The sequence below is a fragment of the Parasteatoda tepidariorum genome, chromosome 4, assembly GCF_043381705.1.
Source record: "Parasteatoda tepidariorum isolate YZ-2023 chromosome 4, CAS_Ptep_4.0, whole genome shotgun sequence".
Lineage (NCBI taxonomy): Eukaryota > Metazoa > Arthropoda > Arachnida > Araneae > Theridiidae > Parasteatoda > Parasteatoda tepidariorum.
The window spans coordinates 95,105,621-95,129,129 of NC_092207.1; the positions used below are offsets into that span (position 1 = coordinate 95,105,621).

Genomic DNA, 23,509 nt, shown 5'->3' on the forward strand with positions numbered 1-23,509 from the left:
GATTGAATAAGTGTTTTTATTTCTTTGTACATTATTATTTTATAAAATTGCTTCTATTTGTGAAGCTAATAAATTTTTTTTTATATATGTTTATAGGCAGTATTACAATCCATGCTTCCTAGAGAGTCGAATTCTAAGGTTAGTTAAACCATTTTGTTGCTTCTAAAAGTTTAACTTAACTAATTAACTTCTGTTTAAATTGGCTGTTTTTATATTGTGAGGTATATACAAAAATCTATAAAATATATTAAATTCAGTTTATAGTTCGATTAATAACTATTCATTTTGCAGGAAGTTGATGCAGCCTTGCTTTCGGTGATAGGATTTCCAGCATTTGCTGTTGAAAATCCTGAATTAATTAAATTAACAAGAGATACTATTGAAGAAAAATTAAGGGTAACATTTACTTAATAAAATATTTTTATATTATTTGTTCTGGTTTTGTAGTTTGTTAAATCTTTTTTCTATGGTATTTTTTTTTAAATTTTGTATTCGTATAATAAAATCTAAGAGTTTTGTTTGACAGAAACATTTATAGTATTTTTAAAATTATTCAATTGTGCAATCAATACGATTTATCTAAATTCACTTTATAAGTCATATTCTGAACAATTTGTTTCTTCTTTAAAGTGTTTTAAGTTTATTTTCTGTCATCAAAGAAAAAGCAGTTAAATCTTCTTTGTTGTTGTTACTATACATAATTTCTTTATTTATTTTCAATTAAAGTTTATCATTTTACTTTCATAATTTTTAAATGCTTGCAAAAAAAAAAATTTCCTGCTAGTTTTAAAAGAATTTTTTGATTTGTTTGAGACTTTTTTGGCTATGTTTTTGATTTGTTTGAGACTTTTTTGATTTGTTTGAGACTTTATTGTATAGGATCTTTTTTTACTGAAGATTTTCTTTGAAATTTTAGGGAAAATATGGATGTCGAAGATTTTTGCGTGATGGATATAAAACTGCTAAAGAAGTAAGTTTATGTATTCATAAGCAAATTGTATTGTAGCGCTATACTTTTTTATTTATTTAGTTACATTTGGTGTTTATTGTTAAAAATTATGATGATTCATAATAATTTTTAAACAATGAAAACAAAAGGAAAAATCATACCCATCTCTAAAAATGAATATAATTTTTTTCAATATTGCCTTATATTTTTAAAGAAAAATATTAGTTGTTATGGTTTTAAATGTTACTTTTTCAATCATGTTTTTTTTATTTTTTATTATTTAAATGTTTAATAATGCTCTTAATTCAAATGAAGCATTTCATTTCAAAATAAAGTTTGCAACACAAATGTAAGGTAATTTTTGTATTATATTTATGCGTGTAACTTTTTTACATTAAAAAAAATTAAACCAGTAGTTTAGTTTTTGAGAAACTGTAATTAAAAGGGCAGTTAGAATTTAAAAAAAATTATAATAAAAGTCCCATTTTTTACATTTTACCTAAAAAAATTGTTGATTGATTTTTTTTCACATTTTAAGTTTTAAAATACTGTATTGAATAGGTAAACAGGGTTGTAAAAATGTGATTAAACTCATGGATTAAATTTATCTGTAGCCTATTTCCATCTATCACTATCATCTGTGTTAGAAACTTATTCCCTTTGTTTATGTGTTTTTATATGTCCAAGTTATGCTTAAAAGTTAAAAAATTATTATTCAATTATTAAACTTATAATAATCTATAAATAATAACAATAAAATTATAATAATTATTCAACTATCAATTATTATTTTAAAATTCAAAATACCAATCTGAAAAACACATTAAAGAATAATTTTGTTATTGATTTCTTGAACAATAAAAATTTGTTTAATTTAATGCATTATAGATTTTTTTTTAAAATTACATGATCTCTCTCTCTCTTTAATGTATGTTAATTTTTATATTGCAAAATGTATTTTATGTTATATTTTATAAATGTTTTGTGATTCAAATGCAAAATTTTTTTAATGATTATTTTTTTAATAAGAATTTTATATGTATTTTATAGAGTTTTACTTTCTTTTAATTATCTTTTATTAATGCAGGACTCTCAAAGGTTGTACTATGAACCCTGGGAATTAAAAGTTTTTGAAAATATTGAATGTGAATGGCCTTTGTTTTTCTGCTATTACATTATTGATGCATGCTTTCGGGGAGATAGAGAAACAGTAAGTAGTTGTTTCATTTGTTTTTCCTCTTTACTTCCAATGTTTGTATTTTATTTGGATGGGCATACGTTAATTTTTTTTGTCATTTCAGTTACATTTAATTAAATCATTATGTATGTAATAGGTAGAAGAATATTCTGATGCTCTTGATGTAATATTAATTAAAGAAAATGGATTAAAACTTGTTCCTGAACTATATACTGTTCCAGATGATAAGGTAATTATCTTATACCTTAGTAGATAACTATCATATACCATAGATCAGTGTTTCCCAAAGTGTGGTACGCGTACCCCCAGGGGTACGGGAACAGTTTAGAGGGGGTACGCGTTCTTATGCGAAATATTTTGGAAAACACGAACGTTTCAAAAATTTATATTTCAAAACAAAGCTAGCCATGAAAATTTACTATTACGTATTTCTCTATTGGCTATTTTTTGCAGAGTTATCAGTTAAAATTTAGTGGTGTCAACAGCCAGTTGTGATTTTTAACTTTCGTGCAATTTTTTTTTTATTGTTAAAAATACATTCATTTTTTTATCAGTGGTACACAGCGTTACGAAAAATTTAGAAGGGGTACACAAAAGACATAAGTTTGGGAAACACTGCCATAGATGATATCTTATAACATAAATTATAACTAACTTATATCATAGATGATAACTGTCATTAGTTTACGTAGACTCCATAATTTTTGTATCAGCTCTTTTACTTTCAAATGTGTTTCGATTTTCTGATTTAACCAAAAAAATTTAAAAAAATATTAAAAACAGAATTTTTGTAATTAATAACATTCAGAAGAAAATATTTTTTTATGTTATATTGAACTGAACTCAGTGTCACAACAGATCATGGAGGGCCAATACCTACAGTGCCAATCTCAATTTTCTTGACCTTGGGCTCTTGGGTACATTAACCAATGTCTGGCTTAGGTAGTCAGTCGAATGTAGAACCCCCAGTGTGTAATTCTCAAGCATGCTTGGTACTCAGCTTATCAACCCACAGAAGGGATGAAAGGCTTATTTATTTAATAATATTATTTAATTTATTATTATAATATTAAAAAAAAACTTCATATAATATTTATTTTTACTAAATATAGTCTTATTTTAACCATATGTAATTTGTAGTAAAATATTGTATGCTTTAAAAATAAAGTATGTTTTAAAAAATCATTACTTCATTTCAATTTTTATAAAATATTTTAGTTTTCCAAAAGACATTTTTACTGTTAAAAAAAGCAATGGTTAGGAAGGAAAATCTTTAAAATAAGAATGAACAACTTACCAATGTGTTTTATTAATTGATCGAAAGTTATAAGTTAAAAAAATTGTAATTACCATAATTTCATTTATTCATTGGTTTTTCCTAATACAGGTTGATTTAGAATATCAAAATCCCCATAGCCAAGAAAGAGTTGCAATTGGACAAAAGCCATTTATCTGGGCTCAATCTTTGTATATTGTTGGAAGACTTCTGCAAGAGGTAAATGTATTTATTACATGATGTATCTGATCTTGAAAATTCTTCTAAAATATTTTCTTCAAAAGCGTTCCCTTGCCTGTATATTTATCATTGTTTCAGTTCTGAGACATGAAGCTTTTAAGCCATTACAAATTTCTTCAACTTTTTAGAATTTTATCGGAATGGTTGATTCAATTCATAATTTTCACATGGCGTCATTGTTCCTTATTTTATAATAATAATTCTTTTATCAATATTTTAAATATTTTTCAGAAAGATTTAATGCACTACAATTCACCATTTTTACAAACTTTAATCATTCTATTTAAAAGACATCAATCAAATTTTATGTGTTTTTATTTGATTTTAATTCTAATTTTGATGAAAAAGTGACAAAGTATATAATATTGCTGTTGCAGCATTAGAAATTTTTTTTTATTCAAATGAAAAAAAAAAATTTTGAATTTTACACAAAATCCTTTGTTTATAACGAAAAAAGAAGAAAAGAATATTTCTACTATTCTCTTAAGATAAAAACCGATTCAACTTATCAGTTAGTTTTGGAACAAGATCGTCAGAATATATTGGAGCAGGCTCCAAAAGCTCGGTATTGTTAAACTGACCCAATATTATTACACTGAAACAAAAATGTCTCTTTCTTGCATATTTGGACATTGAATTTCCCTTGAGTTATTTATCTCTTCAACAAACATGTAAAGTAAGTATATAAAAATACAAAAAAAGAAAGTTTCAGGGAAGAATCTATAGTATAGTATTGCAAATATCAAAAGAACTAACTCTCGTTCAACTGATATAGTTGAGAGTTTAGTTATAAAGTTTTTTAATTTAAATTGAGCAAAAAATATTTTTTATCTAAGAAATCTGCCCCATGCAATTCAAATATAAAAAAAATATTAATACAGTATTGTTTTTAACTAAGTATTTTATCAATTTGGTTCGCACTGATAGTATACTTATATTTAATTTTTGTCTTTGTTTTTAATGTTGTTTTTAACGTTTTCCAACACTCTTTAATATTTAATTAGCTTATTTTACGTTTAATGTAAATTAATTATATCATGGAACTCAAACCTTGTTTATCCATCAATGTGTAATTTTTTATTACTTATCAAAAACAAGAAAAGTATCACAAATTTGAAAAAAAAATTAATAAGTATAAAAAATAAGTTACTATTTTAATAGAGAATTTATTTGATAAAATCTGACCTAACAATTATCATTGTGTAGTTCTAATTATTACATTATAATATATTTTTTCTGCCTTGCCTGTTAATCTTGAAAATACTTCATAATTTTGTAAATGCATGTAAAATTAGTTAAGAAGTATATCTTAATCACATAACCTATTGGATTACTTTCATTTAAGAAAAAAAATCCTGTTAATTTAAATCCATGGCAAATTTGAGAACTATCACTCTGTTAATAGTGAATTAATGTAAAACTTTTATTTTTAAAATAATTAAATCTCAATCTGTTGCTTAAAACATTTTTTTTTAATGTTTTATTTTTATGTAGGGATTTCTTGCACCAGGAGAACTGGATCCTTTAAATAGACGACTTTCTTCAGAACAGAAACCAGATGTAGTTGTTCAAGGTTGCATTTTGAATTTCTTAATACAGTGGAAGATCTTTATAACTTCGAAAGCAGGGACTTTGCACTTAATAGAATTTTGTGTTATATAGAACATTTCACTTATTTTTAAACTTATCAAATAAATTAGGTAATATTTGTCTGGAACGGAGAGATCAATCTTAAAATGATTGAAAATAATTTTTAGATACAATTATTTAAAAACGCGCGATAGATGTATTTACATATTACTTACATTTAACAGAAATAAATTGAAATTTTCTGCAGCATTAGAACTAGCGACAAACAAGTTAATAAATTTTGGTTTGCTTACTTTTGAAATTTTAACCTATTAGCAAATAATTAAACAAATAATATAAAAAGTTTATAGTTATTGCTTAGCTGAACAGCATATTTCATTGTTTACACCCACAAAGCTAGTGTGGTTTATGGAAAACTGTAGTTTATAGAGAATTGTAGTTTATAGAGAATTGTCGTTTATAGAATTGTGTAACATAGATCTTCTACTGTTATATCTTAATGATACATAAATTGATCGCAATAATTATTTGTTGTTTCTCTTTTAGTTGTGATCTTGGCTGAAGACCTGTATGTCAAAGAAAAACTAAGAAACCATGATATTCATGCTCAAACATTATCTGAAGTGGCCCCTGTTGAGGTTCAACCAGCTCGAGTATTAAGTCATATTTATTCATATTTAGGTACATAATAACATACTATCAGAATAATTAAATGTTACCTTATATTTTTGTGTAATTACTTAAATGTTTTTAAACCTATTGTATGCTACTACTGTAATTATTAATAAATATAATTTTATTAATTTCTTTATTATTATTTTTAATGCTTTGTATTTAAATAATTTTCTTGCTGTATTTTTTATGTTAATATAACATTACTAAACCAAGGAATTTACAATTTCTCATATTCTTAATTTTTTATTATTATTTTTTTAATGGTTAATATTTAATTGATTTTTATTTATTATTTTGTTGTTTAATATAACGTTACTAAGAAACAAAGAACTTAAAATTGCTCATTTGCTAATGCTGTTCCGTTTGATGTAATAGTTCTTGCAGTTATTTTGCGAAAAACAAAATGTTACTTATAAATCTTTTACCTGTGGTTAAGGATTTACTTGTAATAAAACGTTTCTGCAAATACAGTACAGAACCCGTTATCCGGAAATCAGAAAACCGGAAAACCAAAAAACTGGAATGAAATTCGATATGAAATTCGATCCCGCCATTTTTTTAAAGAATATTTTTTTTCCTCATAAGATTTTAGGATTTTTCTTTCTTTTTTGAAAGATGTTTACCTTACCATCATTTTGGAAATAATCATTAGTAAATTACTTCATCGTTTTTTATTCTTTTTAAGATTATTTCCCCAAATTTTTTTTTTAGTTGGGTTTAACAATAAAAAAAAATGGCTTTTTGCAGCGATTCAGAAAATTGGAAAAATCAGTTATCCGCAATAGCGATGGTACCGATCGTTCCGGTTCCCTACTGTAATATAAATAAAATATTATTCACAAGTTGTGTGTTAACAAATTATATAGGTTTCTACAAATAGCAAAAAAATAATTATTTATAAATAGTGTGTCTGTAAATAACATTGGTTGTAGAAAAAATTCTTTAAAATGTATATGTTTCTCTAATGATGTTCAGCCTAAAAAAAATGTTTTACTAATTTCTTTACCAGCAACTAGTATTTTATTGGTTTATTCGAGTATAGCATTAAAACACATCCACTTGCTGATATTTTTATTCTTCAGTTTACTACAAGTAAATAAGGGTTTAGTAGATATTAACTTAATTATTTCGTTTTTATTCAGGATGGCCGCAGAGAAGGAAAAGTATGGGAATATATTTGGGAAAAATGTCAGGGAATATAACTAAATTACCTATAATTTTAGAAAAAGGAATTAATGTATGTTTGAGGAACCAGAAAAAAATATCAAGAAAGAAAATCAGAATTTTTTTTTTTTTAAGAATCTTTTTTTTTCTTTATTTATGAACTTTAATGACTTGCATGAGTGTTTTCTATTATTTATATTAAGTGCTTTTACAAAAATAAATAAATGTATGTTTGAGGAAAAAAAAGTCTAACAATAAATTTTTTTGAATCTTTTTTCTTTATTTATTTATAAACTCTTATGACTTAGGACTATAACCCAATAAGACATAACTGAAAAATTACTAATGAAATTTATACAATCAGGTACGAAAATCAGGCAATTTCTATGAATTCGGACTGGAAGAGTTGGGGGAATTTTTTTTCTCTGTGTTTGTGCTCACCTTATAATTGCATTAGATGCTTTTTTCCAGCATTTAATAACATTAATCAGTATTTCTTACCTGTATGATCTTATGTATTGACTTATTTGTTTTTAGGTCAAAATAAGAAATTGGGCCTCTCAGGTCGGTATTCAAGAGAAGTAGGTCTTTTAAGCACTAGTAAACTATTCACCTTACAAGATCGAATATTTGCTTTCACTCCTCAGGTAAATTGATTATTTTTAGCTAATTGAAACAAAGTTAATGACATTTTTAATTAAAACCCTTATACTTGTCAAATAATTTTTCTTAAACGTCTTAATATAACTCACTTACTTGAATACCTATTAATATTAAGTAAGCATATTCTATGAAAGAAATTTTCTCATTTATGATTTTATATTAAATGTCCCAATTACACATTATTAATTAGATTACAATTTAATTGTTAAATTGTGTAAGAGTAGTTTTGATTGGCAATATAAGTAATTTTTATGAAGCTCTTTTGTCAATAATTTCTTATGAGAAATTAATCATATTGATATTTAAAAATATATATTTGTGAATATTAATGAGAGCATTGAATATTAGTTTAAAAATTGTTGTAGATTTTTTTAAGACTATATTTATGTGTTTGATATTTATGTCTGTGATGAAATATCAGAAAATTTGCCCCCTTACAGTTTGTAGATCAGCAGCGATTTTATCTTGCATCTGATACAGATCTTCTAATTGATACTTTCAAGACTGAAATTGCATTCTTGAAGACAAGTTGGCACATGTTAGGCAGGCCCACAGTGGTTTTAAATCTGCAAAAATCCATTATAGGTGGGTTCCACCCCACACCTTAAACTGTATTTGTAGCATGATTGTTAAGGAAAGTTTAGTTTTTTTTTTTGAAAAATGAATTTTGTGTGCATGGTATGGTTTGTTTTTAAATTGCCTGTGAAATGAGTATATGCTTGTTGTTTGTTGATTAGAAAAAAAAATTATTCTTTAACTGTTTGGTTTTTGTGAAAAAAACAAGGAAAAAAATAAACTTAAAGTAGTGAACATTATGGGATAATAATATAGTGGTTTAAATATTTTTTTATAATTGAATTAATAAGTTTTTCTTTTTTTTCAGAAAAAGTTACTTGCTGAAATGCATAATTTAACAGCGTTTGGTTTTATATTTATTAAAAGCAGTTGCATAAGTTCTAGTCTCAATAAGAATATAATGCACCATTTTAGAGTCCATGAAACACAAAATATTATTTATTAGATTAATTTCACTTACACACAGCAGTTATGTTTCACTTTCATATCAAATAAGTTATTGAAAAAAATTTTCATATTTATTGAACCCTAAATCTTGACTATCAACTCGCTTTTTGACTACAATTTTGCGATAAATGGGCTAGAAAATGAAAAATGATAAATTTGTATATATCATTAAATAAATGATAATGTTTGTCCTATTAAGAACTAAAAATAATAAATGAATGAACATGGAATAAAATTTAAAAAAATAAAAATAATTTTTTTTCTTGTCTGTTTTATTCTTTCTTATAATAATAATTTTAGCATAAAATATTTGCTTGCATAAAAAATTATTGTAATTTAAACTATACACTGATAGGAAGAATTTAGAATGAATATAATAACTGCCTTACAAGAATTGACATATTGACTTTCATTAAAAACAGCAACAAAAGTTAAAAGAAGGTTGATTTAACTTGAAGTCATTGATATTAAACAGTTATAATTAGTTCAATCCTTCCCTTTTGCATGTAGAATCTTGACAGAGAAGATTTCTATTTGGTAAATGATATAGAATTACTTGCCAGTACTTTGCGATCAGATATAGCTTTTCTTAGAACAAATTGGCGAATGCTTGGTCGCCCTACTATGTGCATTAGATTCCTTCATTATTACTTAGGTATGTTTAATTTTGTAGTAGTTTTTTCCTTGCCTGTTTAATTTGTGTTTTATTACTTTTTTAAACATTTATTTTATGAGAATGTTCGTTTCTTTAGCATGTTTATTTTCTTTTATTTATTTAAAAAAACTACTTCCTTTCTATTGTATGTATATTTCATAAAAGATGTTCTTGTGTGCATGATTGTTTTTTTTTCCTAGCTTATTTTTTCTTGTGCTTCACATTTCAAACAACTCCTTTTGTTTTAATGTCAATTTTGTTTCATTCATTATATCTAAATTTTATTTTGATTTCAAATCTATGTTTCTTTATTTTACTTTTACCTAGTGAAGTACTTGTAAAGTCTAGAAAATTTGAAAAATATTTGTTTTTTCTCTAACTTAACAACTTTAACTTTATGCCAGCATAAATTAGGTGTTTTGCTGAGCAATGCAAAAATTGAACATAAACTATAAAACTGGTTGAATTTAAAAAAGGATTTTTTTTTTCAATTCGATTTTGAAATAGTTACAAGAAATGTTAAGGCAATTTTTACTTTATATTCTACTAAATATATAAATTGACGGATATAAATTGATTCAATATAAATTGATGGATGTCTATTATATTTTTCTACTAAATATATTAATAATTTTATTTCATTCTGCAAAAGAATAAGTTTCCTTTTTGCTTTCTGTGTATTCATTTATATACTCATTTATTTAATAATATAATTTAAAAATTTGTTGCTTCAAATCAAATGTATTTTTATGTGATATAATTTTCTTTTATTTAGAAAATGATAAAGTTCCCTTAGCTATGATTTCCACTATCAAAAAATTGAAAAGTGGTTATATTAATGGAACAAGGTATATGCACTAAATTTTCTTTTTATTGTTTTAGTTTTTTAACCTGTAACCTTTTTTTTCAAAATAGTAATTGCATAGTATGTAAAAATAAATTTTTGGTGTATTGTCTAAATATAACATAAATTATTCAAGACGTGATTTTATCTAAGTATTACATTGTAAAAAAATGTTTGAAATCAATATGATGCTGGTTTATCCGAACATAATAATTTTAAAATAATTGAGCACATGATGTTAAAAATTATTTTGCTGACTGCATCAATTAATACTAGAACAAATATTGAAGTTGATGTTCATCTAATTTTTGCTTAACGTTATAGAGTAGCACTTGGAACTTTAGAAGATTTTCAAAGTACATCCTGCGTTACAAGTTTAAGCTTTTTACATAACCAAGAAGAAGGTGATCCAGAAAGTACGTTTTTATCAATTTAAAATTATACATGTTCGTTTTTTTATACAAAGAAGGAAAAAAAGTTAATAAAATTGTTTTCTTTGAGTTAATAATAAATTGTTTCCTTTTTTTTTGTTGAAGAATGTTTCTGTGATGGCTTAAAATATGACATTGAATGTATTTAAACAAGAGTAATTTGATGCTATTAAAAAACTAATTTCTATTGAGGTAAAATTTGACTGAGACTGCTGCAAGTATAGCAGTTGTGCTAAAATAAAATTGTACTAATTCATATCTTAGGTTCATTTTTTTAACAACAACTACAAACACTTTATTGCAATAATTTTCTATTTAAAAAAAATTTCAATTGAAAATTAATAATTTTCTAATTAAAAACATATCTTCATTATTGTATCAATTTTTAAGAAATTATTGTATGCTTGAAAACTAGCTAAAAAAGCTGATTTAAAAAAAAATAGATAGCACTTTGTTACATGGAAAATGACACTGATATTATTCCTGCTGATACCTTCGTAGAATGGCTTCTTATATCAATTATGATACCAATTTGTCTGAGAGTTTTCTGGAAACACCTCTTTATGAAAATCAATTTTCTATAATTTTATGGCAATGAGATTCATTTAGAAAGGAAAAAGTGTTATTTTCAATATTTTTATCAAAGGCTATAGAGTTGAAAATTTCTAAAAGATGAAGATTTGAAGTAAAGGTAGATTGAAGATTGTGGGAAGAGGCACTCACAAAAAAGTTTGGATGATTTATTGTATGAGGGTTTCTCTGATCTCCCCCATTATCCACTTTAAAGCAAGATTGTTTCTAAATATTTTTTAGTATTAAAGGCTGTTTTAGGAAGGAAAAGAAGATTATAATTTGAAATATGTTAAAAAGTAAATAAAGTGTTACAAAAAATTCTCCCTCATTACAATCATTTTCAGATTTTAATGGGGAAAACCTCCCTTAGTATAACTGATAAATTCCCCCTCAAAACAATCATTTTCAGTGATTTTTTTTAGATTTAAAGGGGGAAAATCTTTCTAATTATAACTAATAAATTACTCCTCTAAACAATCATTCTCAGTGATTTTTTTTAAAGATTTTAAGGGGGAAAACGTCGCTAATTGTAACAGAATTTATGTTTGAAAGCTTTTAACCTCTGTAGCCGTTCAGACAATATATAACAGATACAAGTATCATATTTTCTTCCTCCAAATCAAATTCATCAAAAATAGGAGGTTAGTTGTTTACATTAAACAATTAATGATAACGGTAAGTGGGGTTCACATTAGAAAGTAGGAATTTATTTTAGACAAAAAAAAAAAGTAAAAATGGCTTAGAGTCTCAAAAAAAAAATTTTGTTTTTTTTGCAGCTAAGTGTAATTTTTGTTAATTATATGCATTTAATTATCTTAAATTGATTCTATTAAATGAATATTTATTGCTCTGTTAAAAAAAAAATTTGAAATCAAAAATTATACTTTTAAAATTTTACATTTCCTTAAGCAAAACAAATTTTTTTTAAACATTTTAATTCCTTAAATTGAAGTCGTTTGAGTAATCACTCTTTGGTTCTCTTTCCTGCTAAGTTTATTTTCATTCATAAAAACTCGGTTAATTTTTTTTTAGTCTGTATTTTTGATTTCACATTATTATAAACAGTATATGCTTAAATTAATGTGTATAAAAAATGCATTTTAAAGCAATTGTCTTTTAAGTATTTCAGTAACAATTCCTTTAAATTGTTTTAGGTTTAAATGTAAGTGTGCGAGAATATCTAGAAAAAGAACTAAACAAATGCTTCTTAAGACCTTTGTTGAGCTATGGAGCCATGTCTGTGAAAAGAAAGAAAAGTTCTATGAGGTCCCGGCGATCTGGAGTTAGTGGTATTATTAAGAGAACAAGATCAATACAGGTTGACAAATATGATCCTGGTTAGTATAGGCTTTATTGATCATTTATTTCAATTCAAATTTCTTTATAACTAAGTCACAATTTATTTGTTGCTTAATAATCATTATCAAGACAATATAAGACCAAGCTATCTATGTTTTGTATAGAAAACAATGCTGTTAATTGAATTCACATTTCATTTTATTTGAAATAAGTAGTAGGTACAAATATTTATTGAAACAATTTTTATAAATGTTCTAATGATATTTATTCATAAATTTATTAAGGACATAGATTTTTGTTTTGTTTTATCTTTTGCATTTTTTTATGGGTAAGATGTTATTTTTGCCTATGCATAATTTTGAAATTTGTAAAAATGTTTAATGTATGCAATGTTCTATACATTTTAATACAAAACTGAAGAGTGGTATATGAAGAAATATTTTCAGGTGAATTTTTACCATTTCTGTCTAGTACTTTTATTAGCAAATCAAAGGATTTTTACTCATACTAATTATTTTATTACTAACAAAACTGTATTGAGGGTGTTTTTCTAAGATGGTATTATTAAGAAAAAGTACTAACCGTGAGGTTTCTACTTTTTGAAAACTGACTTTTCTTTCTCATCGTTGGGAAATAACTAAGGTAACATTCTAGACTCATTTACTCACTGACAAAAATTATATTAAAAGTTTTATGACATAATAAAAACTGTTTATAATTCGGAAGCATTTCCTTACATTAAAATAAATGTCACAGTATCGAGGATTATTCTTAAAGATATGAAGAAATTCCACTGGTTAAATTTATTTTGTAATCTCATGTTTTTTCCTATAAATATTTTAAATTGCATTCAAATAAAATTAAATGGTTATTTTTTTTAAATGAATATTTTAATTGCTCTAAAATTGTGTAACTAAATGCATTACTTTCATTTTTCTTAAAATAAGGTATTTGTCTACAAATTACAATTTATATCATAAATATTTGTAAAGGCTAATATTTAAATTACAAAAGTTGAGCTATCTGGCCCTAGTTTTATGAAAACCATTATGATTAACTTCCTTTTTGATAAAACCTTTGTAAATGTATCATAGTGTCAATGTATTGAATAAATATTTAGGAATTGACTTGACTTTCACTTTGATTTAGTTCTTCATTTTTTAAGTAGAGAATTTATTCAGTGATTATTTTTATTGATAATTTAAAACCAACTTCTAAAACAATATTTGCCATTGTAATAATTATTTAAAATCATTCGAATGTCTTCAGATATTTTCAGCGCACAAAAAACGAATCACTTTGAATAACTTTTGATCTGACAATTGGATTTTCACGTGCTAGAAGTCAAACTTAAGGTTCATGAGAGGGACCTCAAATATGCTAATTAGTTTATGCGGACGATATTTAAGTAACAAAAGCAAACACAGAAACGTGCTTTCACTGAATAAAAATACCCTTTTTTTTTCAGACGGATTTCTATTTATCACCCTCAAAATATAGGGTGTAGTGGAAATCTGGTCCTAAGAGTTTAGCCAGGAGAGCTGTCCAAAGTTAGGACCTCGTAATGTTGTTTTACTTTTTTCATAGCTTGCCACATCTCAAGAACTTTTTATGTGAATAATAAATTTGGACGCAATTATATGATTCAATTATCCAAAGATAATTCCATACAAAAAATATTTTTTAATAATTATTTATTCCTAATTTATTTATTAATTGTCCATAAAATTTTGAATTGACCATTTTAAAATTTGATTTTTCTATAACTATTTGACTGATTTTGTTCAAATGTTCTATTTTGCCTTATAAAATTACATTATTTAAAATGATGTAAAAATTAACCTCACAATTGAAATTTTTTTTACTATTATTGAGAAAATAATAAATAGTTATTAAAATACATCTTTGGCATGGAAATATCTTTGGATAAACAAATTTTACGATTGTGTGCAAAAATTTTCAATTTGCTATAAAAGTTATGAAATATGGAGAACTATGCAAAAGATAAAATTAACATTAAGGGGTCTAAATTTTGGACCTCTCGCCTGACCAAACTATGGGACCATATTTCTCAGACTGTTGTTCTCTGACCCCCCCAGCACCTTGGGGGATCAGGAATCATTATCGTTGAAACAAAGGTATTTTTCTGTAGAGAAAGTGCGTTTTTGTGTATTTTTTCGTGAGTTAAAATATATCGTCTGCGCAAATTCATTAGCATACTGGAGCAGGGTGCGTAGCGTTTGTAAAAAGTACTTAAAGGTGCTTTTTGGGGGATTTCGTTTTTAAAAGCTTTTAAAGGTGCTTTTTTCAGCTGGCGTTTTTAAAAAGTGCTTTTTTNGGAATCATTATTCGTTGAAGCAAAGGTATTTTTCTGTAGAGAAAGTGCATTTTTGTGTATTTTTCGTGACTTAAAATATATCGTCTGCGCAAATTCATTAGCATACTGGAGGTTTGCCCCCATGAACCATTAAGTTTGAGTCCTAGTGCATGAAAATCCATTCATTGGATCAAAATTTATTCAGGATGTTTTTTTTTTTTGCTCACTATGCAGATTTTTTTCAATAGCTTTCTTAAACTTTATTTTATACATTAACTTATATATTTATAATGATATATTTCTATTAAAGAATTTTCTATTGAAGAATTTCTATTAAAGACTAAATTTTTAAATGATTTTCTTTTAGCTAGAGAAATTAATATATTTATGTTCTTCTTTAGATTTGATTAACTTGCGTGAACGGTATGAAAAGATTCATAGTCCCCCACCTGTTTCTCCTGGTCCTGAAGGACTTTATTCCATACAGTCAGAATCTCCTTACTCTTCTCCCACAGAATCTGTAGGTAGAACACCATCCCCTGGACTAGACCCAGAGGAAGATGATCACTGGAGCTCGACTGCACGTATTCGTACAATTTCTGATCGGCAGTATGATAACGTAAATGATGAAGATCTGGTGATCATGTTCAAAGAAACAGAGTCATTGGAAGAGCAAGGAGATATCTTGCATTATATCGTTGGAAACAGGTATGTTTCTCATAATTACAAATAATTACTTTCAATCACAAATTATGCTTTTTACATATCTCTAATGAACCACATTAATTACTTCTTATCTGATACAAAGTACTTCAATTTAATAAAAAGTAAGGTACCTTATTCTTCATAGCAATTAGCAGAAAATTAAAAATTCCAAATAATTATTTTCAATCACAAAATACGCTTGCGATTTTTAGATAACTTATTTACATACCTTTAATGAATAATTACTTCTTATCTGGTGCGAAGTATTTCAACTTAATAAGAGTTTAGACTTAACAAGAGTTCCAATTAATTTTATTATTGCGAGGTATAGTAAAAGCTTCAGGATTTTGTGCTTTGAGACATGGGATGTTTATCCATGTATTTTAGTAAAGGCCTATATTTCTCAACCGGAATCTTACATGCACAATATTGGCCTACTTGCCCTGCAATTACAGTAAGAAGTAACTACACAATACATTAAATTTGTAATAAAAAGAAAGGCATCTTTTGAACTGGGTTCCTATTGAACAATAAAGTAAAGAAATTTCTAATTGACTTTGATCCAAATATGTCTTAATGCCATTCATCCTTATACTAGAACTAGATTTATTATTAACATAAAATAAATACAAATAAATGAGGTAGTTGATAATTCCACCCTTGTGCATCGCGAAGTTACCACAGAAAAGGTAACCAAAAGATAATCTCAGTATAAATAAAGCCTAATATGGTGAGTAACATAAGTGAATTGGTGATATCTAATACTATGTCTATGCATTGTTACAGAGTCAATCTACTATTTAGTTAATATAGCAATTAATCATTCTATAATTATTAAATGTTCTTTTGTTTAAGCAAAGTCAATAAATGTGAAGTCTTGTAAATTCTTCTTTGATAACAATAAAAGCAATATTTTTGTAACCTTTTTGTATGATTAGTACTTATAAATGAGGTTATTAAATTAGAAAATATCCCTATTGAGCCATTCGCATTTCTCTATAATGTAATACAAAAAAAAACCATATTGCATTTACAAATGTTTGCTTAAACTCAAATGTGTCTTTGAAAGATTTGAAACAAGTTTTTAAAAAAAAATTAAAACAATAGATTATTGCTAATAGAAGTAAAAAGCATTGACTGGTAGCAGAATTTATGGAGTTAATCTGCAGCCTTATCTTCAAAAATTCAAATTTGTCTGTAAGCTGGGCGCAGTCACGCAGAAAATAATAATGTAAAAATTCAGCTAAATCGAAGCATGTAACAGCATTTACATAAGATCCTTAAAAATTAAGCATATAAACCTTATGTTGTTAACATTTAAGTTCAATTTTTTACTATGATACTAAAAAAATGGAATAAATCTCTATACAGTTAAGTCTGTAATCAAGTAACTAAAAAAAGATCTATACTTTTATTTTTTGCAGTGCTTTTTAATTCATCTTTATAATTTTTATTAGAGAGTTGCTTAGAGACGTTTTAAAAAAGGAGTATCAGAAATTCTATAAATTTGTTTATTTGCTTTTTTTTAAAAAAAAAAAAACTTAAATGAAAGATAATATGTTAATGCTGTAAAAATCTGCAGTGTTCGTTGCTGTACTGCAAGATTTTTGCTACTGGGCTGGCTGGTTTAAATTATTTTATCACCAAACGAAATATTTGTTTATGGCATCAAATCGTTATAGAGTGGTCATTATTGTTATTTATGCTTTTTTTAATCAGTTTTCTATTTTATTTTGTTTATTTATTCTCTTGATAAAGATCAACACTGTGATTTAAGAAAAGTAGTTTTGATGGCAATCAAACTTTTCACAAAGTATTTTTTTATTTTTATGCTTAAATGTTTACAGTATACTCATTCATTATTATTAACTTTATCCTACATTAATGTTAAACTTTTATCTTTTTTTACTATTTTCTTAATAAATTTCAACTATATAATTTTTTTTTATCATTTCATTAATTGTTCTTTTAACTTAAAACTTATACTTTTGTAAATGATAGAATTTTTTAGTATAATGGACATTTTTATAGTGAAAATAATAACACAGTAAGCTGTTTGTAATACTTTTAGAAAATAATAAAAATTAATAATACATACAGTACAATTCTGTTTCTTGAAAAATTATGAATTTTGTTGTTGTCAAATTGCTAAATTAATTTAAAGGGAAATTAAGAATTGTGTATTTTTAATTACCATACTTACAGAACATGATTGTATTCTTAATAAAATTTACATTAAAATCTTCTGGAGTTCTAAAATTAATTTGACACAAGAGCTTATTCTTAGGGTATTAATTTTAATGTGAGTTAATCCTTCACTTTAGAATAATAAATTTTAACTCTTAAAAAATATCTCTTGCTGTCGTTTTAGGGGTATACATTGGGATACTGGTTTAGGTGGCCAAAACGATGTTGTTACTATTAAAGATTTATTGAAAGATCTATACGAAAAGGTAATTTAATTAATTAAATTTAAATATTTGTTTGCTATTAATAAGTGCAGATTATAATTTAAATTTTTTTTTGTCACGTTTGTAAAGGCATGCCATGAAAAGAAATGGGCTTTAGTGAGACATATTGCTGGAATGCTTGGAAAAAAAGTGGAAGATCTTGCCAAAGTGAGTTTTTCACAGTAAAAGATAAATAATTTATTATGGTTAGGGATTTATTTTAATATCTGCTGTGTTTTAGGCTGTTACTGACTTGTTAGTACGACAAAAACAAGTTACTATTGGAATGCCGTCTATTTGTGAAGAAACTATTACAAGGTAAATAAAACACAGTTGAAATAGGCATTAATTAATTCTTAGTAAATATAATTTTGTAGTTATAAAATTTAATTTATAAATAACTATGAAATACTAATTCAATACATCATTTTAAAACTATGCAAATTGTTATGACCTTTTAAAGTTATTGGTTTTTTCCTTACACAATATCTGAGAAACGATGATTATTATTTTTTTCTTTATCGTTTTTTACAACCATAGAATCACAATTATCTGAAATAATTGGGACACAAAAAATTTTTTTAAAATCTTTTTGTAACCTTTATCATTACTAACACTTGTTTTCTAGTGCTTTTCAGTTTATTAATATTTCTTTTTAATATTAACTATGAAAGTTCTCTTTTAAATTTCAAAATACCTCTACTATAACTATCACAAAATTATACATAAATATGTATTTATTTATTTCAAATCTTTTACAGGCCTATACCATCAAAAGATTTAATTGCAATAATTCATAATGCCCATGGCAGTGATCAAAGTACTGCAATGCTGACACAGGTGAGTAAAAAATAATGCATATTAAAGCATTCTTAAAAAGAATAGAATTTTTATATAATTTATCATTGCACGATTGAAGAATATTTTCCTTGAAGTAAACTAAAATTATAGAATTGAGAAAAGTGCACCACCTTTTTGTATTAATAGAATAAGCTTTCCTAAATATGAAATGTCATTTTTTAAAAAAATGTTTTTTCTTGTTTACAAGACATATAAATTCAATTTTTATATCATTCATTTTAATGCAGTTTTTATTACTTGGACATTTTGCAAAAATCACAGTGACATTCTTGTAAGTGAAGAGCAACTCTTTTGTAGTTTTTCTGCTATACATGCAATTGTAATCAGATTCTTGAATGGAACTTACTGAAAAATTAGTTTTCAAACATGAAACATAGTTGTTCAAAATATTCTTTTTTTAATACTCTTGACAATTTAATTTTGATTCTTATTTGTGTTTTTAGGAACTGTTAGTTTACTTAGCTATGTTCATAAGAACTGAACCACAACTGTTTCTAGAAATGCTGAGGTTACGAGTTGGTTTAATCATTCAAGTAATGGCTTCAGAATTAGCTCGTTCTCTGAAATGCTCTGGTATGATTTGAACCTTAATTTAAGAATTGTTATTTTTAAAATCAGTATGTCTTTTACTAGTAGTGTATTTTTAAAATCATGTATCTTTCTTGAATATGATAATTAATTACTATCTTGACTTCGTTACTGTTTGTTTATATACTATTTTATTTTACCTGTTTGAGCAGTTCCTTAGCTAGATACAAGCAACAAAAATCTTATAGCTATTGACGATTAGCCCTGAAGGTCCCTTTCGCAACATTAAATGTTATTCCCTATTTTAATATAGATGTAAAAGATGTTATGTAATATATATATTTCCAAATACAGGCTGAGAATTACGTGAAAATTTTCAAAAGCTCACTTGGTAGTCAAATTCACCGACTTAGAAAATTTCCAGGACATCACCAAAATAATCATCTTTAGTCGAACATTAGCATGCCTATATAGAAACCTATATACAAACACATAAAATAATAGTTGTAAACGGAATGCCTAAATATAAAAATTGAAAAAGAAACATTTAAAAAAAACAATCTGAAAAGAATACTATTTTTTTTTAATCTTCTAATTAAGAATTCAATAGGTCAATACTTCTTTTACCCATTATGCAACCCTTACTAGATCTATCATTACTACAAGAAAGGGTGTATATTTTAGTTTCTAAGCGTAGCATGCTTTATTTATTTTTTACATTTGCTTATATACGAGTTTCGAATTTTAGGTGAATTTTCAAATAAAAAGTGTACTAGCTTGTACATGACTGGGTTTTTATTCAGAATTAAATGGTATATAATTAATATCTTCATCCATAAAAATCTTTTAATTTAAAGATAATTAAAATTAAAGATTTTTATTTCTTTTTTAAATTTTTATTACTGGGGTGACAGTTGAAACAACAAATATATATTTTCTATAGATATTATTTTTAACAGGAAGAGTTTCTAAATTATGTCTCACTGTTCTTGATGGCACAGTGTTGTTAATAAGAGTATGCAATAAATGTTCCACTGATTTAATATTGGTTGCCAGTTACTAATAGAATTGTTTAAAAGTGGATAAATAATAATGAAGTTTATTACTTATTAATTGATTATCCAAAAATAGTTTCTTTGTAGTCAGTGGTAAAAACTTGCTGATTTATTTTTTATTGCTTACAATATTGCCCCTTCAATCAAATTTCAATTCATTAAGTGAAATCTAAGTACTTGTGTTAATAAAGTGATTAGCCGTACTATTGCCGAAATGGAACTTTTGCATTTAATTTTTCCTCAGTATTATTTCCAGATAGATACTTTTCATATTTCCACTAGATGAATGCAAAATATAGAAAAACATATTTTTCCTTACATAGTAACTATATTTTACCAAAAAAATGCTCTTCTGAAGAATTTGAAAATGTGGCACCTTGTTATATTATTTTCCTAAGACCTTTAATTGTTAGAGTAAAAATATTAGTACTTACAATTCAAATATTTTAGGTGATGAAGCCTCAGAACATCTATTAAATTTAAGTCCTTTTGAAGTCAAGATGCTACTTCATCATATTTTGAGTGGCAAAGAATTTGTTGTTAAAAGCGGTAAGTTGTATTTTAAAGATATTCCAAAATATATTCATTATTTACAATGATTAAAATTCTTTATTTTTATTTTATTGCTCTCAGAATTCAGGAATAGACAGTTGTATGGTAAATCGCTGAAAGATTCTTTTAACCTAACACTTAACCTGTTAGATTTATTAAAGTTGGTTTTTATTTCATTATATCTCATACCTTTTAATTCATTACAGCACGAAGTGGAGTTGTTTCTGTTGCCAATCCAAGTAAAGTTCAAAGTAAGGTGAGTAAAAGTACATTTATATTAGCCTCAGCATTAAAAGAAATTGCTGCTGAATTATTCGAAATAGTTATTAACTTTAAAGAAAGAGAGTTTAAGTTCCATTTAGCAATTATGTATATGTTTGGTAAAAAAAATTTTCTTCATGGTTCTTAGAGGAGACTACACTTTCCTGAATAATAAAATTTGCTAGAGTATTCTCAAGAGCTCTTTGGATATAACATTTAATTAAAAATTACCTTTCAATAAAGCAATCTTAGAGAAGAGAATGCCACAGAGATAAAATACTTCAAAAATTTAGAAATAAAATTTTATCCAAAATTAAGCTGGAACCATTGCTAACAAGGGTAGAAGCTCAACCATACATGCAAAATAAATAACTACCGATCTATACTCATGCCAAAAATGTTAGAGAGCTAAATTATTTACACTAAGTGAAAAGTCAAAGAAATGATAAACCACCAATGAACATCTCGCTTTCACACAAACGATTTATGATTGTATTAAACAATAATATCATACAAGTGCAAGAAAGTATTTTGAATCGGATAGAAAATGAGGTCTTTTCGAAAGAAAAAAAAATCAGAAATGAAGAGAAAGAATTAGAATAAAAATGTGAATTGTTTCAAATTTGAATCTAAAGTAGTAATAAACTATCAAATTAAACAAGGTATATGAATCGAGTTAAAGAATAGTCATAAGTCTTTATTTTGATAATTAACGTAAAGCCACTGGGAAATAATTTAAATTTTTTTTATTTGTATCAGTATGTGATTTTTGGTTTTGTGAAAATTTTTTAGTGTCCATTTGTACTAATTTATTAATAACTTCCCCACAAAGCTAATGTTGAATCAAATTCATAGCTCTACCAACTAAAATATTCATTTTCTTGAAAAACATTTTTCATGATTAGCTCTATGAACATTGCAACTCAATGCAAAATTAAATACAATTACGAATTATTTTTAAATTGGATAGTATAGGACAGGCAAGTTTTCCATTAGAAAGGAAAGTAATAAATAGCCAAAATTACTGAGTTACGTTTATTAGACAGTTCTGATACTATAATACATACCCTCCAACTTATGAGGATTTTGAAAATAATTCTTTCTAGTGGTAGCGAACCAAAGTAGAAATTTTTAAAGCAAATGGATTTCTCATAAAACTTTTATCAGAACTTAAGAATCTAGCCATATGGCCTGCACTTTTATAAATAATAGTGGACAAGTTACGCTAAAATTATTATTTTTTAAATATTAAGGCATTAATTTTGCTACCGTCAGAAAAGAAGATTTCTGAAACTACGGAAATTCCGTAGCAGTTGGAGGGTATGCTATAATATATACATAAATTATTTCTATAATTTTAGAAAAGCATGGTTGATATTATCCTGGGGAAAGATGGACCGAGTGATGAGGGAGGTCAGTTTGAAAGTGATAGACAAGGGCAGTGGTTGAGGAGACGAAGACTCGATGGAGCTCTGAACAGAGTTCCTAGAGGGTTCTATCCACGCATTTGGTCAGTCTTAGAAAGGGTAAGTTTAAAGCATACATGTTAAAGAAATAGATATATTGAATATATTTAGTAGCTGCTCGGAAATGATATATCGTCACTGGTAGCTTTTATATTTTATGTAATTGTAAAATATTATATTCTCAGAAAAGTTAAGGAATTTGTATATTTTCAAATTGGTAGGGAAATGAAGCGATAAACTTTCATATTCGAACACCTCAAAATATAGAGAGCGAATATAAATAAGGTAAATTACTTTTACATCTAGATTGAATAGAAAAGATTAATCTGATAAATAAAATATTTCTCATTTTATTCTGTTAAAACTACTTCATTAAAATGACATATGATTGTTTTTTTATTGTGAATAGCTTTTTCAATGTTTATACATGAAAATATTTTAATAAATGTATTTAATTTTAGTGCCAAGGATTGTCAGTTGAAGGAAAAATTCTTAACCAGCAATTAACAAGAGAGGTAATTTCATACATTTTATCTCATATGACAAAATATACCATTTCTGTAGTGAGATATTATCAAATAAAATACAGGATTTTATTACTTGAAATCAAATAATTTAAAATTATATTTGCTCTTGGTGGAAGCATGAAATTTCTTCTTGAAAAATAAAATGGTTACAAGTAAAAATTAGGTATATCATGCTATACTAAAATTTTCTGTGTAAAAAAAAAACAA

General features: G+C 25.7%; 1 protein-coding gene across 4 annotated transcripts in view; it reads left to right on the forward strand.

Annotated features, from left to right (window-relative positions):
- LOC107441434 (probable phosphorylase b kinase regulatory subunit alpha) overlaps positions 1-23,509 on the forward strand; it is a 36,398-nt gene that overhangs the window by 7,739 nt on the left and 5,150 nt on the right. The window contains exons 7-30 of one of the 4 annotated variants that reach the window (XM_071180213.1): positions 97-138; positions 292-396; positions 917-970; positions 2,037-2,159; positions 2,284-2,376; positions 3,535-3,642; positions 5,158-5,236; positions 5,800-5,934; positions 7,630-7,739; positions 8,196-8,340; positions 10,209-10,281; positions 10,602-10,693; positions 12,436-12,618; positions 15,299-15,605; positions 17,974-18,055; positions 18,143-18,220; positions 18,294-18,370; positions 18,814-18,892; positions 19,357-19,486; positions 20,947-21,045; positions 21,130-21,153; positions 21,255-21,304; positions 22,671-22,835; positions 23,237-23,290. In XM_071180213.1, coding sequence (XP_071036314.1) covers positions 97-138; positions 292-396; positions 917-970; positions 2,037-2,159; positions 2,284-2,376; positions 3,535-3,642; positions 5,158-5,236; positions 5,800-5,934; positions 7,630-7,739; positions 8,196-8,340; positions 10,209-10,281; positions 10,602-10,693; positions 12,436-12,618; positions 15,299-15,605; positions 17,974-18,055; positions 18,143-18,220; positions 18,294-18,370; positions 18,814-18,892; positions 19,357-19,486; positions 20,947-21,045; positions 21,130-21,153; positions 21,255-21,304; positions 22,671-22,835; positions 23,237-23,290 — 2,487 coding nt within the window. Of the gene's footprint in view, positions 1-96; positions 139-291; positions 397-916; positions 971-2,036; positions 2,160-2,283; positions 2,377-3,534; positions 3,643-5,157; positions 5,237-5,799; positions 5,935-7,629; positions 7,740-8,195; positions 8,341-9,288; positions 9,434-10,208; positions 10,282-10,601; positions 10,694-12,435; positions 12,619-15,298; positions 15,606-17,973; positions 18,056-18,142; positions 18,221-18,293; positions 18,371-18,813; positions 18,893-19,356; positions 19,487-20,946; positions 21,046-21,129; positions 21,154-21,254; positions 21,305-22,670; positions 22,836-23,236; positions 23,291-23,509 lie in introns of all 4 variants that reach the window. The other 3 variants (XM_071180212.1, XM_016054693.3, XM_043049001.2) reach the window with 3 other exon arrangements.